Source organism: Talpa europaea (genome assembly GCF_964194135.1).
Source record: "Talpa europaea genome assembly, chromosome: 7".
Lineage (NCBI taxonomy): Eukaryota > Metazoa > Chordata > Mammalia > Eulipotyphla > Talpidae > Talpa > Talpa europaea.
In genome coordinates, this window is record NC_140074.1 from 92246301 (window position 1) to 92263122 (window position 16822).

The 16822-nt window shown below is 53.1% G+C and overlaps 1 protein-coding gene and 1 pseudogene across 2 annotated transcripts in view; one reads left to right on the forward strand and one right to left on the reverse strand.

The window, feature by feature from the left end:
- The window catches only part of LOC311173822 (large ribosomal subunit protein eL27-like), a 754061-nt pseudogene that overhangs the window by 392682 nt on the left and 344557 nt on the right, over positions 1-16822 (reverse strand). The gene's annotated exons all lie outside the window — the stretch shown is intronic.
- GUCY2D (guanylate cyclase 2D, retinal) lies at positions 4358-16354 on the forward strand (the record flags this gene model as incomplete). Its single annotated transcript, XM_084236239.1, has 18 exons — positions 4358-5054; positions 5138-5442; positions 7604-7955; positions 8302-8386; positions 8656-8758; positions 9146-9247; positions 11115-11195; positions 11924-12130; positions 12212-12368; positions 12926-13075; positions 13721-13869; positions 14421-14584; positions 14661-14853; positions 15108-15282; positions 15545-15643; positions 15755-15849; positions 15995-16080; positions 16261-16354. The coding sequence occupies 18 exons, from the start codon at positions 4358-4360 to the stop codon at positions 16352-16354; spliced, it is 3294 nt and encodes a 1097-aa protein (XP_084092365.1).

The window sequence follows — 16822 nt, forward strand, 5'->3', positions numbered from 1 at the left end:
TTTCTATGTATCAGTTACGTCTTGCATTTGTCTGCTACTCTTAAGTTCCGGCCAGATTGTTTGCAAATGGTTTCAGAAGTTCTTTTGCGTACTTAAATGTAAGGAATAATTTTTTTCCTGATCTACTCCAGCAGTCATTCCAGCAAAGAAACTTCTAAATCTCTCTGCCAAGTTCAAATTTCATGACTTTATGAAGGGTGTGTTTGTGAAGGGGGGGGTGTTGCTAAAAATCTCAGAAGAAAAACATTTTTCCTTTCCTCCTAGAGGAGACAAACCAAGATCTTGGGTGGGGGGTGCCCACCTGTAGCTGAGATTATTTGTAGTAGTTAGATTTAAACATAATTCTGCTCTCTGGTAGCTCTAGCAGAAGAGCTGCTTTAAGAGCTGCCCTTTATGTAAGAGGACTGGTTTTGCTTGAGTACTTTGCAGATGGAATACAAAGTTAGCTGGCAACAGATAAGAAACATAAACAAGCTCTAGTAAGGGTGGCTGGGAGGGAGGGGCAGTGTGGTGTCTGGAAACTGGCTGCGTAACCTTGGCATGTGGACCAGGACAATTTAAAATATTCCACCCCTCTAATATAAAATGGTGCAGCCACTGTGGAAAAGAATATGACTGTTCCTCAAAAACAAATTACAACCATAGAATTACCATGACATCCAGCAATTTCACGTCTGAGTATCTACCCAAAAGAATTAAAGGTAGGGGGCCTTCCTGGTGGCACAGGTGATTGAGCTGTCTGCAGCCTCTGCAGTGCGGGTTCAATCCCCAACCCTCCAGAAAGATGCCCACATGGTGAAGCAGACCTCTCCTATCTCGCCCACTGCTCCCCTCAGCAGTGTATTTCTTCAGTCTGCCTGTTCTGTTCCCCGCCCTGTCTCCAGTGAATCCTCTCACCCTCCAGTGCATCTGGCCTGTACCCTGGTTCTTGCATAAAAAATAAATAAATAAATAAATAAATAAATAAATAAATAAATAAATAGAATTAAAGGTAGGGACTTAAACAGATCATTGTACATCCATGTTCATAGCAGCACTATTCACAACAGCCAAAAGGGTAGAAGTAATCCAAGTGTCCATTAAAGGAGGAATGGCTAAATAAATGTGATATGTGTATATAATTGGATACTTATTATTCCGCCTTAAAAAGGAAGACCATGTTGACACATGTAACAACATGGATGAGCAAGGTACTGTATGAAATAAGCAAGGTACTGTATGAATTTGCTTATATGAGGACCCTAGATTAGTCATATACATTGGAATAGGAACCTCCGAGGTTAGCAGGAGCTGTAGGGAGGGGGTAATGGAGAGCTACTGTTTAGTGGGTATGGAGTTTCAGTTTGGGATGATGAAAAAGTTTGAGATGGATAGTTAGTAATGCTGTGAAATTGTGTACTTAAAATGGCTAACATTTTTCATTACATAAGAAAGTTTAAAAATTCCACTCCTCATCTCTATCTAGTGTGACATTTTATCCATTATCACTTGATCCATATGATATATAAGGCATATAATATATACATGTACTTTTTCAGAACTACTTGAGGGTAAGTTACATACATTGTGGTGCTTCACAGCTAAATACTTCAGTGTATGTTTCCATTTCAGTGAATAGGGATAGTCTCTAATATAAAGATAGTGTAGTTATCAGTTTCATACATTTACATTAACAAGCTACTTTTATCAAATCTCCCGCTCATATCCTAGTTTTGTTAGTTGACAAATTTGATGTTGATATCTTTGTAGCATTTATGCAATTCTATAAATCCTATAACCTTAGAGCAGTTTTGAAAATCCTATAGAACAGGATCCCAAATTAGATGCAGGCATTGCATTTAATTGTCATGTCTTTTAAGCTTCATTTCATCTGGAACAGTTCCAGAACCTTTGTTTGTCTTTTATGATATTGACATTTTGGAAGAATATAGCCCTCTTCCTCCTTTTTTTCAGTAGAATGTTCCTCATTTTATGTGTATCAGTGTTTCCTCACGACTAGATTGAAGTACTGCACTCCACTGGCATGCTGCACAGTTGCAAAGAGTGCTGTACTGTGCTCCACTGCACCCACTCTGTGACATCCAGACTTAGTATTATGTCCTTCTCTAGGTATCCAGTCAGGAGGGGCAGGATATTGATCTGCCCCACATTAGCTGATTTTGATCATCTGGTTAAAGTGTGGCCTGATTTCTTCACTGTATAATTACCTCTTTTTGTTTCTTTGCTCCTTTCCAACTTGTACACTATCTATAGGGAGCCATTTTAAGATATGAAAATATCCTTCAGCATCCACTGATGATTCATGCCTGGTCCCATCTTTGCCATGGTGGTTGAAAATGATTCACATAAAAGTTCTTAAGTTTTGTTTTTGTGTATATCTTGACCTAGAATTGATGTTTAAGTTAGGGATCTAATTCTACTGCCTTCCTCCCCTTCCCATATGGCAAACTAACCAGCTCCATTCGTGGAATAGCTTGTTCTTTCGCCACTGATAAGAAAGGTCCACTTCTTCATACAATAAATTTTCATTTTCGTTGGGTATATTTCAATCTCTCTAATCTGTCCTGTTGGTTTATTTGCTTAACTCTGTGTTGATACCACAGCATCTGAATTATTATAGCTTTGTATTAAATTTTGATATGTAGTAGGGCAAGTATCCCATCACATTCTTCTTTAAAATTGTCTTATCCCTTGTGTCCACTTACGTACTTATCCAATCCATATAGGCAACCATACTCATCATCACAGGACATTTTCACAACAACCTTCAGAGAGATTAAACAACATTTCCAGAGGTCTCCCTGGTGTCCTAGGGGTTAAGTCTCAGAGCTATCACCGCTATGGCCTGAGTTCCATCCCCAACTCAGGGCAGCAGACCTCTCCTGACTTGACCTCTGCTTCCTTCAGCAGTATATTTCAGTAAATCTGCCTGCTATGCTCCCCACTCTGTCTGTGGTGAATCCTTTCAGCCCCAAAATAAATACGCAAAAATATGCAAAATAAATGAAAATATTTATTTCTACGCAAAAATAAATAAAAATCTTTAAGAAAAAAAGGAAGATGAAGTTAAGTTTTTTTTTAAAGATTTATTTATTTATTTTATACAAGAACCAGGGTATAGGCCAGATGTGCGGGAGTGTGAGAGGATTCACCAGAGACAGAGTGGGGAGCAGAACAGACAGACTGACGAAATGCACTGCTGAGGGGAGCAGCGGGCGCGGCAGGAGAGGTCTGTGCACCATGTGGGTTCAGGATCGAACCGGTGCTGCAGAGGCGGCAGCTTCGCAGCCCAGCACTCAACCAGGGAGGCCCTGAAGTGAAGATTAAAAAAAAAAAAAAATTCCAAGGTCACAAGGTCAGTAAGGAAGGCTGCGAACCTAGGTCTGCCCAAAACCGGAGCGCTTTCTAGTATCCCCAGGGTTCTGCTTTCCCAAGACCAAGGACGTGGTTTCCTAGGCGCAGAGAAGTGGAGATCAGGGAATCAAGCGTGTGCAGGAGAGAGAAGAAAGGTTTGGGTTCCGTCTCTGAAGTATAGGCTTTGCCAACGAAGGCATGGAGCTGGGACCTGGCTGGCAGGACTGTAAAGGGTAGTTGGCGTGGAACTGAGCGCACTGCCCCCCAGGACTGACCACCCACAGGTGTCATGGGCACATCTTGTCGCTTTCGGGGCAGGGCAGGGGAAGCGCGGCGGGAGGCTGGAAGGGAGCTGTCAGATGCTTTCAGGCCAGGGCTTATGGCCGGTGAGGAGTGAGGGCCGAGGGGAGGGCAAGACAGGTTGGGAGGCCAGAAGGGGGAAGAATCTGGCTCGCAGCCAGCAAACTAGGACAGATTCCGCCTCAGGGAGCCCCATCCTCCCGCAGCCCCTCCCTGCCCGATTAAGATACCCTAATCAGCTTGGGTGAGATTAAGGGCTCTGGCCGGCTGTTCCCACACCCACGCCAGGGTCCTGGCAAAGGAGACCTGTGGGCAGGCATCAAAAGGAGGCTCGGCCCTGTGACCCCTCCCCCGGCCCCGGTGAGTGGCAAAGGCCCCTCCACAAGGGCTCCAGGTCCCTTCTGCTCTAGACAAACCATAGGAGGACGTGGATGTGTCCCCACACGACCCTCAGGGCTCAGAGGAGCGGGCGGAGCGGACGCTGGGGGAGCGGGAAGCCGGGGCGTGAGGGCTTGGGGGCGCCTCCAGGCCAAGCCCTCGACCTCCACCGCCGTCCAAGCCTGCGGAGGGGGGTGTGTTATGGAGGAGGAGGCACGCCCTGGGTTTACTGGGAATTGAGAGGCCCGGGGTTCGGGGAGAGCTCTAAACGAGCTCTGGGGGTCTCCTCCCTCCATTCGGCTGTTTGTGTTCACAGAAGCTGGCGATGGCCGCCTGCGCCCCCGCGCGGTGCGCTCGGTCCCCGCCCCGCCTCTCCCGACCCCTACCCCGGCCCTGGCCCGCGCTGGGGCTCCTGCCGCTGCTGCTGCTGCTCCAGCCGCGCCCCGCCGTCTCCGCTGTGTTCACAGTGGGGGTGCTGGGCCCCTGGGCTTGCGACCCCATCTTCGCTCGCTCCCGCCCGGACCTGGCCGCCCGCCTGGCCGCCGCGCGCCTGAACCAGGACTCTGCGCGGGCAGGTGGCCCTCGCTTCGAGGTCGCGCTGCTGCCCGAGCCGTGCCGCACGCCGGGCGCGCTGGGCGCCGTGTCCTCGGCTCTGACCCGCGTGTCGGCGCTCGTGGGTCCAGTGAACCCCGCAGCCTGCCGGCCGGCCGAGCTGCTGGCCCAAGAGGCGGGAGTGGCGCTGGTGCCTTGGGGCTGCCCCGGGGCGCAGGCGGCTGGCACCACGGCTCCCGCCCTTCCGCCCGCCGCAGACGTCCTCTACGCCTTTCTGCGCGCATTCCGCTGGGCGCGCGTGGCCCTGGTCACCGCCCCACAGGACCTGTGGGTGGAGGCAGGACGTGCCCTGTCCACGGCGCTCAGGGCCCGGGGCCTGCCTGTCGCTCTGGTGACCTCGATGGAGCCCTCAGACCTGTCTGGAGCCCGGGAGGCCCTGAGGAGGGTCCGAGACGGGCCCCGTGTCCGAGGTAGGCGTCCCTGCAGGGTGCATGGAAGTCGGTGGTTGCGCCCCAGACCTGCTGGGTGGTGAGTGGAGTCTATGCATCCCCAGCAGTGATCATGGTGATGCACTCGGTGCTGCTGGGCGGCGGGGAGCAGCGCAGCCTGCTGGAGGCCGCAGAGGAGCTGGGCCTCACTGACGGCTCCCTGGTCTTCCTGCCCTTCGACACGCTCCACTATGCCCTGGCTCCCGGTCCCGAGGCCGTGGCCGTGCTGGCCAACAGCTCCCAGCTTCGCAGAGCCCACGATGCAGTACTCACACTCACCCGCCACTGTCCCCTGGGAGGCAGCGTGCTGGACAGTCTGCGAAGGGCCCAAGAGCACCAGGAGCTGCCCCCTGACCTCAATCTGCAGCAGGTAGATGGACCAGGGAGGAGGCAAGTGGGCAGGGGATATATAACCAAAGCAGGGAGGATGGAGGTAATAGAGAGGAAGAGAAAGCCCAGGACAAAGAGTGTGGAGCCAAAGTTTACCAAGATGGGGAAAGGCAATGGGATGAGGGATGAATGAAGCCAATGAGAAAGAATTAGATCAGGTCAGTGGAGTGAGTGGCAGGTGGAGTCCATGGGAAGGAGGGAAACTGGGCCAATGGGGAGAGGAGAGCTACCAGCAGCTCTAGCTGTTCTGGAGTTTCCAGGTAATGTGGGGGCTTGGTCTTGCATGGGGGCATGTTAGTGTGTCAGGGTTGCTTCCAGAGACTAGGCAATGAGACCTCTCCAGTCTGGCTACAAGGACTAAACTCTAACAAACTATCCTGCAACACCTGGCACAGTCCACTTAGAGTAGACCCCCCCCCACCACCCCCTCCCCAGCACCAGCGTACAGTCCATGATAAACAGCTGGTGTTCTTAAGAGAGCAGGAAGGAGCTGGAGTGCAGACTCAACCTCCATGTCCAGTTCAGAGTTGTGTCCTCTGGAGCTTCATCTGTCTTCGTATGTGTTGAGGACTTTGACATGCTGTGAGGAGCAGAAAGGTCTCTAGGTAGAAACGGTTACTTTTCATAATCATTTAGATCCACAGCTAAATTCCCACAACCTGCTAATACGCAGGAGTCCCTGTGGACCCAGAATCCCTGTTCAGACCATCTAGCACCAACCCATTCTAAAAAGGGGCGCTAGAGCCCACAAAACAGAAAGGACTTTAGAGGTCAGTGGGCAGTAAACTTAACACCACAAAGACCCTACTCAAAAGCAGCACAGGAGAGGCCTGAAACATTTCCCATGAACGCCATTACTCTCCCCCAAGAGGATTTGGGGTAGACAGCAGGGGAAAGCATGGGCCTGGTCAGTAAGAAGATAACAAGAGTTAGGAACAGTGGCGGGAAGGAATGGAGGGCAAGTGGAGAAAGAGGACTGGAGAAAAAGCTCTTCAGTGCTCAGTAAGCAGCAGAGCCTTTCACCTAGCTGCCCAAGCAAGGCCCTGGGGAGTCCCCCTTGATTCCTCTAACCCTCCCACCCCCACATCCAGAGGTCAAGTCCTGTCACTATTACTTCCTAAAGGTCATCTGATTCCATCCATTTTCTCTATTCTCACTACCACTGTCCTGCGACAGGCCATAGCCCCTCAGGCCCAAATCCTGAAACAGTTTCCCAAATGGTCTCTGCTTCGGCTCTCCAGGACTTTATCCACCCAACAACCAGGTAGAACTTCAGAAATATGACAAATCTGAGCATCTCACACCCTTGTTCAAAGACATCTTTGCCTTGGAGAGATGCAGGTCTCTTCACATGTCTTCCTCTCTCTCCCATCTTCCTTGAATTTTAGCCAGACTGAGCTACTTTGGATTCTCTAAATCTGTCCATCTCTTTGCCTCTGTGCTGCTGGGTGTGTTGTTCCCTCAGTCCTGTCTTTACCCTCCCTGGGATAATTCTGACTCACTCTCTAAGGGATGGTCAGTTCTTCTGGAAGCCTCCTTTTCCTCCCTCAGGCTGGGTTTTGGCCCTTTTTCCTGTCCTGTGGCTCCCCCCTCAACCCTACTATTAGTCACTGCAGTGCCATAACATCTCTGTCCCCCCCCCCCACTACACCAGAGTTTCCTTGAGACAGGGTCTCTGCCTTGTACACTGTGAGAGAAAGGAACTGGGGATGATAGAGATCTTGAGATCAGGTTGTAGCCTCAAGGAAAGAGAAGGCAAAGTCGATGCCAACTCAGATGGGAAAGACTTGTAGGTGAAAGTTAGATGATGAGATCTGAAATACATGCAAGGGAGCAGAAAGAGGAGCTAGAGAGATGGAATTAGAATTAATGAATGGTTGAAAGGTCCCAGGATCCTGAAAAAGAAGGAAGGGGGAGGGATGGGGAAGCCAGAGAAGAGGGAGAGAGATTGCCCCTGGGAAGAGAAACAGCGGTAACCAATGGGGAGAAAGGAATGGAGAGCCCGTGGAGAAGGATTTGAGGAACCAGTCAATACACCCAGAAATTTGAAGGTCTTGAAGGGTCCAATAAAAGTACAGTAAGTGCCCGACTAAATAGGGGCAGTGACCGTAAGGCCTGAACCCTCTACTCTGCTTGCCCAGGTATCCCCTCTCTTTGGCACCATCTACGATGCAGTCTTCTTCTTGGCCAGGGGTGTGGCGGGAGCTCGGACCGCCGCAGGTGGCGGCTGGGTGTCAGGAGCAGCGGTGGCCCACCATGTCCAGGATGCCCAGGTGCCTGGCTTCTGTGGGGTCTTGGGAAGATCCGAGGAGCCCCCTTTTGTGCTGCTGGACACGGATGCGGCAGGGAACTGGCTGTTTGCCACATACTTGCTGGACCCCACCCGGGGCTCCCTCCGCTCTGTTGGAACTCCGGTGCATTTCCCTAGAGGGGGACAGGGGCCCGGGCCTGACCCCTCATGCTGGTTTGACCCAGACATCATCTGCAATGGAGGTGAGGGCAAGCACCTCAGCCCCACTGGGAGAGTCACCATAACCCTCCACGAAGTAGTGAAAGCGACTGAACTTTTGCCCTCTAGCTCCTCCATGAGGCCTTCCCCATCCCCATCAGCCCTCCCATATATGCAGGTGTCCTCTCTGGCTGAGCTCCCAAAGCCTTCTGAAAGCTTTCGAGCATTCCCAAACACTGCACAAAACCCATGACCTTCCCCTACATCCCCTTCCTGTCTTCCGTCCCCTTTCCTGGAGCCTCCAGGATTTGACACAAGTGCACACTTCCTTAGAGAAGGTGCTCGCCCTTGGCAAAGTCCTCAGCCTCCTTTCTCTCACTGCTCCTCCAGGAGTGGAACCCGGCCTTGTCTTTATGGGATTCCTCCTGGTGGTTGGGATGGGGCTGGCAGGGGCCTTCCTGGCCCGCTATGTGAGGTGAGTAGGAGAGTGAGGTAAGTAGGGGGTGAAGTTGTTCTCCATCAGCCAGAAACACAACCATGTGGCAAATAAAGCAGGCAGGGCCCACTCAAGAATGGAAGGAAGGATTTATTTGGAGGGAGAAAGGGGAATATCCCAGTGGGCTGGCAGAGTCCCAGGGGGTGTCTAGCATAGGGATAGCTGCCCGTTCCTAAGCCAACATTGCCCCTGATGACCTCTTATGAACTTTGCTCCCCTTTGCGGAGATGACCTACCTCCCCCACCAGGCACCGGCTCCTGCACATCCAAATGGTCTCTGGCCCCAACAAGATCATCCTGACTCTGGACGACATCACCTTCCTCCACCCACCGGGGGGCAGCTCTCAAAAGGTGGGGGAGGCAGGGAATTGGGGACACAACTGTCTTCTCCCTGGACATCTGGTCCCCTTCCCAGGACAACCCTCACCTGGGAAGGCCTGGTTTCTGCCCTAGGTGTGTCCCAGGTCTGAAGTCTGGGATCAGCGCCCTCTGGTGTGCTATAAGCATAACAACCCCCATTCTGGCTGCTTTTCTGGGGCTATGTGATGTTCCAACAAGAAAATGAATACAGTATGTTTTGTTAAGTGTGAAGAGCACCTGGAAAGCAAATACTTGATCACCTTCCTAATTAAGATTCCTTCCCTTCCCCTCTTTAGTTGCCAGAGCTCAGCCTGACCTCAACTAGGACTCTGACCCCACAGTATATTTTGACCCCTTGCATTGACCTCTACCTTCTAGATAGCCCCGGGGAGCCGATCCAGTCTGGCTGCCCGCAGCACATCAGACATTTGCAGCGGCCCCAGTCAACCCCCAGACAGCCCCAACATTGGCCTCTATGAGGTAAGCCTGACCCCCATGAGGGCCCAACCCCTTGTGCTGGTTCAGCCTAGACACTCAGCTAGGCTGAGTTCTATTCCTGGAGGGACGGACAGTGAGAGGAGGGGCATTCAGGTCCCTGGCAGAGAAGAGGCAGCCTCTCTAGGGAGCCATGCAGTAGTGTGCAGGAAACTGGGATGGCCGAGATCCCCAAACAGACCTAGGGAAGAGGTCAAGGATTCCTCAAAGTGTTGCATCAGGGAATCTGCCCAGCTCCAGGATTTCCCCTTAGCCATTATCCAAGTGAGGGTTCCTCAAAAGCCAATCACAGTGGCCCCGAGGCTGGAGGTCTGAGTTGGTGGGGAGCACGATGGTCACTAAGGCCATACCCCGCCCTGTTGGGAGCCCCTGGCCTTGCCACCTCAGCCTGATCCAAGTCTTCAGATTACTAAAGGATGCTGCTGGGAACCAGGACAGTCCTCCCTGGAAGGACTGAGGCAGAAAGGCCTCATGATCACAAAAAAGACATGTCCTGAACACAAATTTTTAGGATGAGGACTTTCCAGAAGGGGCTTTACCTGACTCAGGCCAAACACAAATGAGCCATCCAGCATTTCTACCCAATTCAGAGCAGATTCAGGTACAGCAAGTCTTACAGTAGAAAAGAAAATCACAAGGGCCTCCCTGGTGGCACAGGGGTTAAAGACACAGTGCTATCAAGCTATCGCCAGCCACTGCGGCATGAGTTCCATCCCTGACCAGGGAGCTGACCCACATGACACAGCAGACCTCTCCTGTCTCATCTGCTGCTCCCCTCTGCAGTGTATTTCACTACATCTGTCTGTTCTGCTCCCCACTCTGTCTCTGGTGAATCCTCTCTCCCCCACACACCTCCGGTCTACACCCCAGTTCTTATATGCGTAAATAAATCTTTTTTTAAAATTAAAATAAAGAAAATCACAAAAGGGCATAAGGACAGTAACTACAGGGTCAACAAATCTGAATGTACTTGGATGGGTGGGAGATGATGAGAATAGATTCAGAGAGATGACAGGGAGCTCAGCAAATCTAGAGGGGAGTGCAGATTTAGAGTTTCTGGGTGTCGGGTCACAGAGAGAATGCTGAGGCTATTCGCATGTCACTAACACCCCTCCTGGTTTTCTCAGAGGGGCACTGTTGTCATTTTGGGCAGGTCGGTCTTCATTGTATGGGAGTACCCTGTGCCTTGAATGTTCAGTGTTTCTTATCTGTGATCCTGTCCATTAAATACAGCCCCCCATTTTGGCGACAATTGAAAATGTCTACATACTTAATTCTGAGTGCTCTTTGGAAGTCAGTACCAACCCCTCAGAATTTCTTCTGAGTCTAAATCCCTTGCCCTTGCCATATAATTTTCAACATTTAGGATCAAATGAAAATGAAGGAAGGAGTCCATGAACTGGCTTTATCAACAACTGGGGGTAATGAGGCCCAGAGTCTAAAGGGGAGCTACCTTATTCCAGTTAGCCTGTAATAAAGCCTGTTCTACCCCGAATCCTGATTCCCAGCACAGTGCTCTCATGTCAATGGATAGTACTGTGGAGGGCTGTGATTTTAATGGTAAAATTAAAATCAGCTTGATTAATTATTATTAATTATTAATCAGCTTGATTAATAGGACTGTTGGTGAGTGCATCTGGGGACCACAGCCATAGGCCATTGCATCACCCTCAGGGGTGGGCTGTCACTCAGCTGTCTGCGGACGGGCAGACATGAGCCCCTTGCACCTGATGCTCTTTGTCCATGCAAAATGTGTTCTGGAGCAGGGACCAAGGGAAACGAGGAGACTCTAGAGCTTCCCCCATCATGGGATATTGGGGAACTGACCACTATTCCCATCTCTCTGTTCCAGGGAGAGTGGGTTTGGCTGAAGAAATTCCCAGGGGATCAGCACATAACTGTCCGCCCAGCAACCAGGACAGCCTTCTCCAAGGTGAGAGCTGGGCCCATGACCCGGTATAGGGTGCTGCCTTCCTTGCTTTCTCTTTGTAGCTGGGTGCAGAGCCCCAGAGGGAAGAAACCAAGAGGCTTCAGTGATGTGTCCCCTCCTCTGAAGCAAGTTTCCTATTATGCTCTCTCTCGTTCTTGGCATAATTTGAAATGGGACATCACCTGCTTGCTTATTTCCCCCTTACTTTTCTGCAAGCTGAGTTAGGGACTCCCTCTGCTGTCTGTATTGTATTTCCAGCACCCAGCGCAATGTCTGGAATGTTAGAGAGGCTTGATGCATGTTTGTTGAGTGAATGACAGAAAAAAAAGAGTTTCCAACTCTATCAGGTCATTGTACAGAGCGACTAGTTGATGCTCGCTGAGTGAAAAGGAAAGTTGGCAAGGAAGCTGTAAACTGATGTTTTCTGGTCCTTTCAAACATAAAGCCTCATTCCCGCCAATACCACGGTAGCCTTGGCCTGGTCTCCTTTCCACTGTCTCCACAGGAACTCTTGGTCACAACTGCAGAATGGCTTGAGTGGACTCCCTGTCTCAGTCAGTGGACTAAGCCACCGTTCACCAGCAGGTGTTTAAACTATAAAGAAGCCCTTTATCGGGCATGTGGACTGAAGAAAAGCTAGAAAGGGCACCAGTCACCTGCTAGCCTCCCCCGCCCCCATCACGTTCAGATTATGAGGGCACTCACAGAATGCCTGTTACCTTCCCTCTCAGCTCCGGGAGCTGCGGCACGACAACGTGGCGCTCTACCTGGGGCTCTTCCTGGCGGGGCGAGCAGACGGCAACGCGGGCCTGGGGGAAGGCGTGCTGGCTGTAGTCTCCGAGCACTACGCCCGGGGCTCCCTGCACGACCTCCTGGCCCAGAGAGACCTAAAGCTGGACTGGATGTTCAAGTCCTCCCTCCTACTGGACCTCATCAAGGTGTGGGGGGAGGTGGAGGGTTGGGGGGAGAAGACAAGGGAACTGCGAGGGCCGAGGCTGCCTCTTACCCACCCCTTCCAGGGAATGCGGTACCTGCACCATCGAGGCGTGGCTCACGGGCGGCTGAAGTCACGCAACTGCGTGGTGGACGGGAGGTTCGTGCTGAAAGTCACTGACCACGGCCACGGGCGACTGCTGGAGGCGCAGAGGGCGTTCCCGGAGCCTCCGGGTGCGGAGGGTAGGATTTCCCTGTTGCCTCCGGAGCGCACGGATGAGACTCTCTGCGGGACCCCCATTATTTCAAGGGCCCCTCCTTTTATCCCGCCCTCGCTCTCTCGCCATTACACACTCACTGGATGCGGCTGCTGCTATGGAAAAGGTCTTTTGGCCTCTGAGATGAGAAGGCCGGGCTCTAGGACTGGGGCGGCGAGGCCTGCTAGGGGGCAAGACTTGTTCCTGAGGGGCGGAGCCCCTCCTGGTCCCGCAGAGTCGCTTTAAGCGGGGCTTCCCCTAAGGGCAGGCTTTGTACCCAAGAGGAGGAGTCTTTCCTGGGCACCGCCTTGCCTGTAGGGCGGGACCTATTGCTATTTGTAAGGGCCGCGCTTTCTCTGACACTGGCTTTTGGTTTCTGATAGTTTTTCCTGGGGATAGTTGCGATTTGCGGGGCTAGAGTCGGGCTAGGTGTGGAGGGGGGCGGTGGTGAGTGGTGAGCCTGGGCTTTCTTGTGAGGATGGAGGTTTGTCGCCATCGTCCCCAAGGCCTTCCACGCGCCCTCGCCCCCTTCCCTGTCCCCAGACCAGCTGTGGACAGCCCCAGAGCTGCTTCGGGACCCGGCCCTGGAGCGCCGGGGAACGGTTGCCGGGGATGTCTTCAGCCTGGGCATCATCATGCAGGAGGTCGTGTGCCGCAGCGCCCCCTACGCCATGCTGCAGCTGACCCCCGAGGGTAGGTAGCCCCCAGCTTAGCACTTGGGACTGAAAGGCACCGTGCTATTAGGCAAAGCCAGGCCATTCTCAGCCTTACTCTTTCTCCTATTTCCCCAACGTCTGGTGATGCAAATTATCCGGGCCTCCCTGAAAGCTGGGTTCTGAAGCATCAGGGTAGTGGAGAGCCAAGCATCAGGAGGGGAAGGTGACTCTTCCTAGTCCAGATCTCAATTAATTCTTCTGTCCTGATCCTGGACCCAACCTGCTCCTCAACCAACATGGTTCTCAGGAGCCCCAGGGAAGAAGCAGCGTCTGGGGAGGGGAGAATAGAGCAGTGGGATCTGGTTCAAAGCCATGTTACTTATCTAGAGGACACAGCAAGCCACTTGGTCACTCAAACTCTCACTTTTCTTATGTGTAATAAATGTTAGTGTCTTTGCCCATCACGTGTTACTGTCCTCTGCCCCCAGGGTTTAGGGTCCTCTTGTTACTTCCAGCAATCCTTTTCCATACTATACCCCCCCCCAAATAAATCCCCCAATGAAACACTAATAATATAAAAGGCCTCTTGCCAATCCCCCTACCTTGGACTTCAACAATCAGGCCAGAGTCAGAGGTGACTTCTACTCTGGACACCACCTCTCAAGTCCTCTCATGCCTCCAGAAGTGGTGCAGAGGGTGCAGAGCCCCCCTCCACTGTGTCGGCCCTTGGTGACCATGGACCAGGCACCCATAGAGTGCATTCAGCTGATGAAACAGTGCTGGGCAGAGCAGCCGGACCTTCGACCCTCCATGGATCGCACCTTTGACCTGGTCAGGGACTAGGATTGGGCAGGGACTGGGCTTGTCAGCAACCTGGGGAGGCTGCAGAAAGGAAGCTATCAGGGCCTCACTTTCCAGGCTGCTTCCTAGGGAGTAGCCTGATGACTGGGGGTTTGTTGGAGGCAGAATTAGAAGAGGCCTGGGAAGGCCTTTGGAGCAGGAGATGGTGCTCTGGGTAAGAGCAATATTTAATTCAACTCAAATAACATTTATTGAGAACCAGCTATGCGCTTGGCCTACTGTGGCAGAAAGACCATCTTGGCCTGGGGGGTGGATGGGATGGGGGCAGGGAGGGAAGACAGCTGGCCTCAGAGTTCAAAAGCTGGGATGGTTCTACAGTTCTGTAGAACCAGGGGACGTGAGGAGTAGAGTCCCTTTTTCCATGTGCCTCTAACAATATCTAAAAACACAGTGGCCTGCCCCCTGAGGGTGCTTAATGAGCAGATGAATGGAGGGGAGAGGATCAGGCACAGGACAGCCCCATGAAAGGTGTACGGCAGCCCAGGGCCTCTGAAGCCTCACTAGCTTCCCCTTCTTGCTAGTTCAAGAGCATTAACAAGGGCAGGAAGACCAACATCATCGACTCCATGCTACGGATGCTGGAGCAGTACTCCAGTAACCTAGAGGACCTGATCCGGGAACGCACAGAGGAGCTGGAACTGGAAAAGCAGAAAACAGATCGACTCCTTACTCAGATGCTGCCTCTGTGGGTGCCAGTGGGGAAGTGGGTGGGTAGGGCAGCTGGAATCCAGCCCTGTGAGCTCATGACCTGCCATCCCTAGGTCTGTGGCTGAGGCTCTGAAGATGGGGATGCCTGTGGAACCCGAGTACTTTGAGGAGGTGACACTGTATTTCAGTGACATTGTGGGCTTCACCACCATCTCATCCATGAGTGAGCCCATCGAGGTGGTGGACCTGCTCAATGACCTCTACACGCTCTTTGATGCCATCATTGGCTCCCATGATGTCTACAAGGTGGGGTTTGTAGGGAGTAAGTTCTCAAGCTTCACCGGTCTCTAGCCCAGGCCTTTCTATTAAGCACCTAGCTTACCTGCCCCAGGCCACCAGCCCAATCTCCTTCCCTCCCCTCTCATTCCTTATCACTTCTGCCAGTCCCTAGCTCAGTCCCCCACCTGAAAGACTCCCTAGGAGCTCTAACTCCTGTTTAAGCCTCCTACAAGGGACAATCATGGTGGCAAGAGGGGTGCTCAGTACTACATTTCCCCCAGGTGGAGACTATTGGGGATGCCTATATGGTGGCCTCCGGGCTGCCACAGAGGAATGGGCAGCGTCATGCTGTGGAGATCGCCAACATGTCCCTAGACATCCTCAGCGCAGTCGGCTCCTTTCGCATGCGACACATGCCTCAGGTGCCCGTGCGCATCCGCATCGGCCTGCACTCTGGTAACTCCCAGAGCCCCGGGGTTCCAGTCCATCTCCTTCTCAGGGCTTGGCCCACCCTTCCTATACAGGAGGCAGCCTGGTGGAGGGTGGGGGGGCAGTGGGGGAACTTATCTTGAAGCCACCTTTGCACACCAGTCATTGTGTTGCATCGAGAGGGTATGTTTGAAAGTGTTTCTTTGGGTCACTGGTGGAGATTATGGGGTGCTAAAGTTCCCCAAGGACCTAGGTGCCCCCCAGCTACCTTTTCTGCACGTCTCCTCAGGCCCATGCGTGGCGGGCGTGGTGGGCCTCACCATGCCACGATACTGCCTATTTGGGGACACCGTCAACACTGCCTCTCGCATGGAGTCCACAGGGCTGCGTGAGTGTGATGGGAGCGAGAGGGGCTGGGGAAGATGGGGCTCGAATGGGGAGATGGACAAGGAGTAGGACTCGGGGGATGAGTCCCAAGCCCTGCGTTCGGTTGTCCCAGCCTACCGCATCCACGTGAACGTGAGCACTGTGCGGATTCTCCGCGCCCTGGACGAGGGCTTCCAGGTGGAAGTGCGAGGCCGCACGGAGCTGAAGGTGAGGCCGGGTCCCGCCCCCTGCTGGACGGGGCCTAGAAGACAACTCTGCATGCCTGACCCGGGTACTCCGGGTTCCATTTAGCCCTGGAGATACCCCTCCCTGACTCCAGTCCTCCTAAGTGCCCTCTCGGGTGTCTTCCCAGGGCAAGGGAACAGAGGAAACGTATTGGCTGGTGGGCAGACGCGGCTTCCACAAGCCCATCCCCAAACCGCCTGACCTGCAACCCGGGTGAGGATCCCGCATCCACAGGCGGGGCGCATTACTGAGCATGCCTGGTCGGTCCCTTGACACCCCCCACCTCCCACCAGTGTCTCACCCTGCCAGACCCCTAACTGGGGAGAAGTGATCTTGTCCAGGGCCCAGTCCTAACACCCTCTCCCTGAGACTACGGCGCCCGGCCTTCCGCAGGGCCAGCAGCCACGGCCTCAGCCTGCAGGAGATTCCCCCTGAGCGACGCCAGAAACTGGAGAAGGCGAGGTCCGGCCAGTTCTCTGGAAAGTGACGCTGGGCCCCTACAGGTGCTACTCCCTCGGCGCCCACACCCAACTGCCAGTCTTCCCTCTCACTAAGGGAGCTACACACCTCTGGGAGACGCTTCTCTTCCTGGTAGACAGGTGCCTCTTCCCCAGCCTGGGGGAACTTCCCACCCAAGCCAGATGTCCCAGTACCTCTGATTAAGTGCTCCCAGGCTGCGGGGAGGACCCACTGCAGGGATTCTAGTTCTTTAGGTCTTGGAACCCCTGTGATCGTGACCTTTTGCCACCTCCCCTATAACCCCAGCCCCCAGCATTAGCAGGCCTCCCTCCCCAGGCCTCACAGGCGGTGCACTGCACAAGGAATAGAACTCTAGGGGGCAACAGTCACCAAAGGACCAGATGAATGCTGCCCCTGGGATTCTGTTAGAGCAGAAGCCCCGCCTTTCAAGGACTCTAATCCATGACCCACCCTTCCAAGGTGAACCCTCACAACC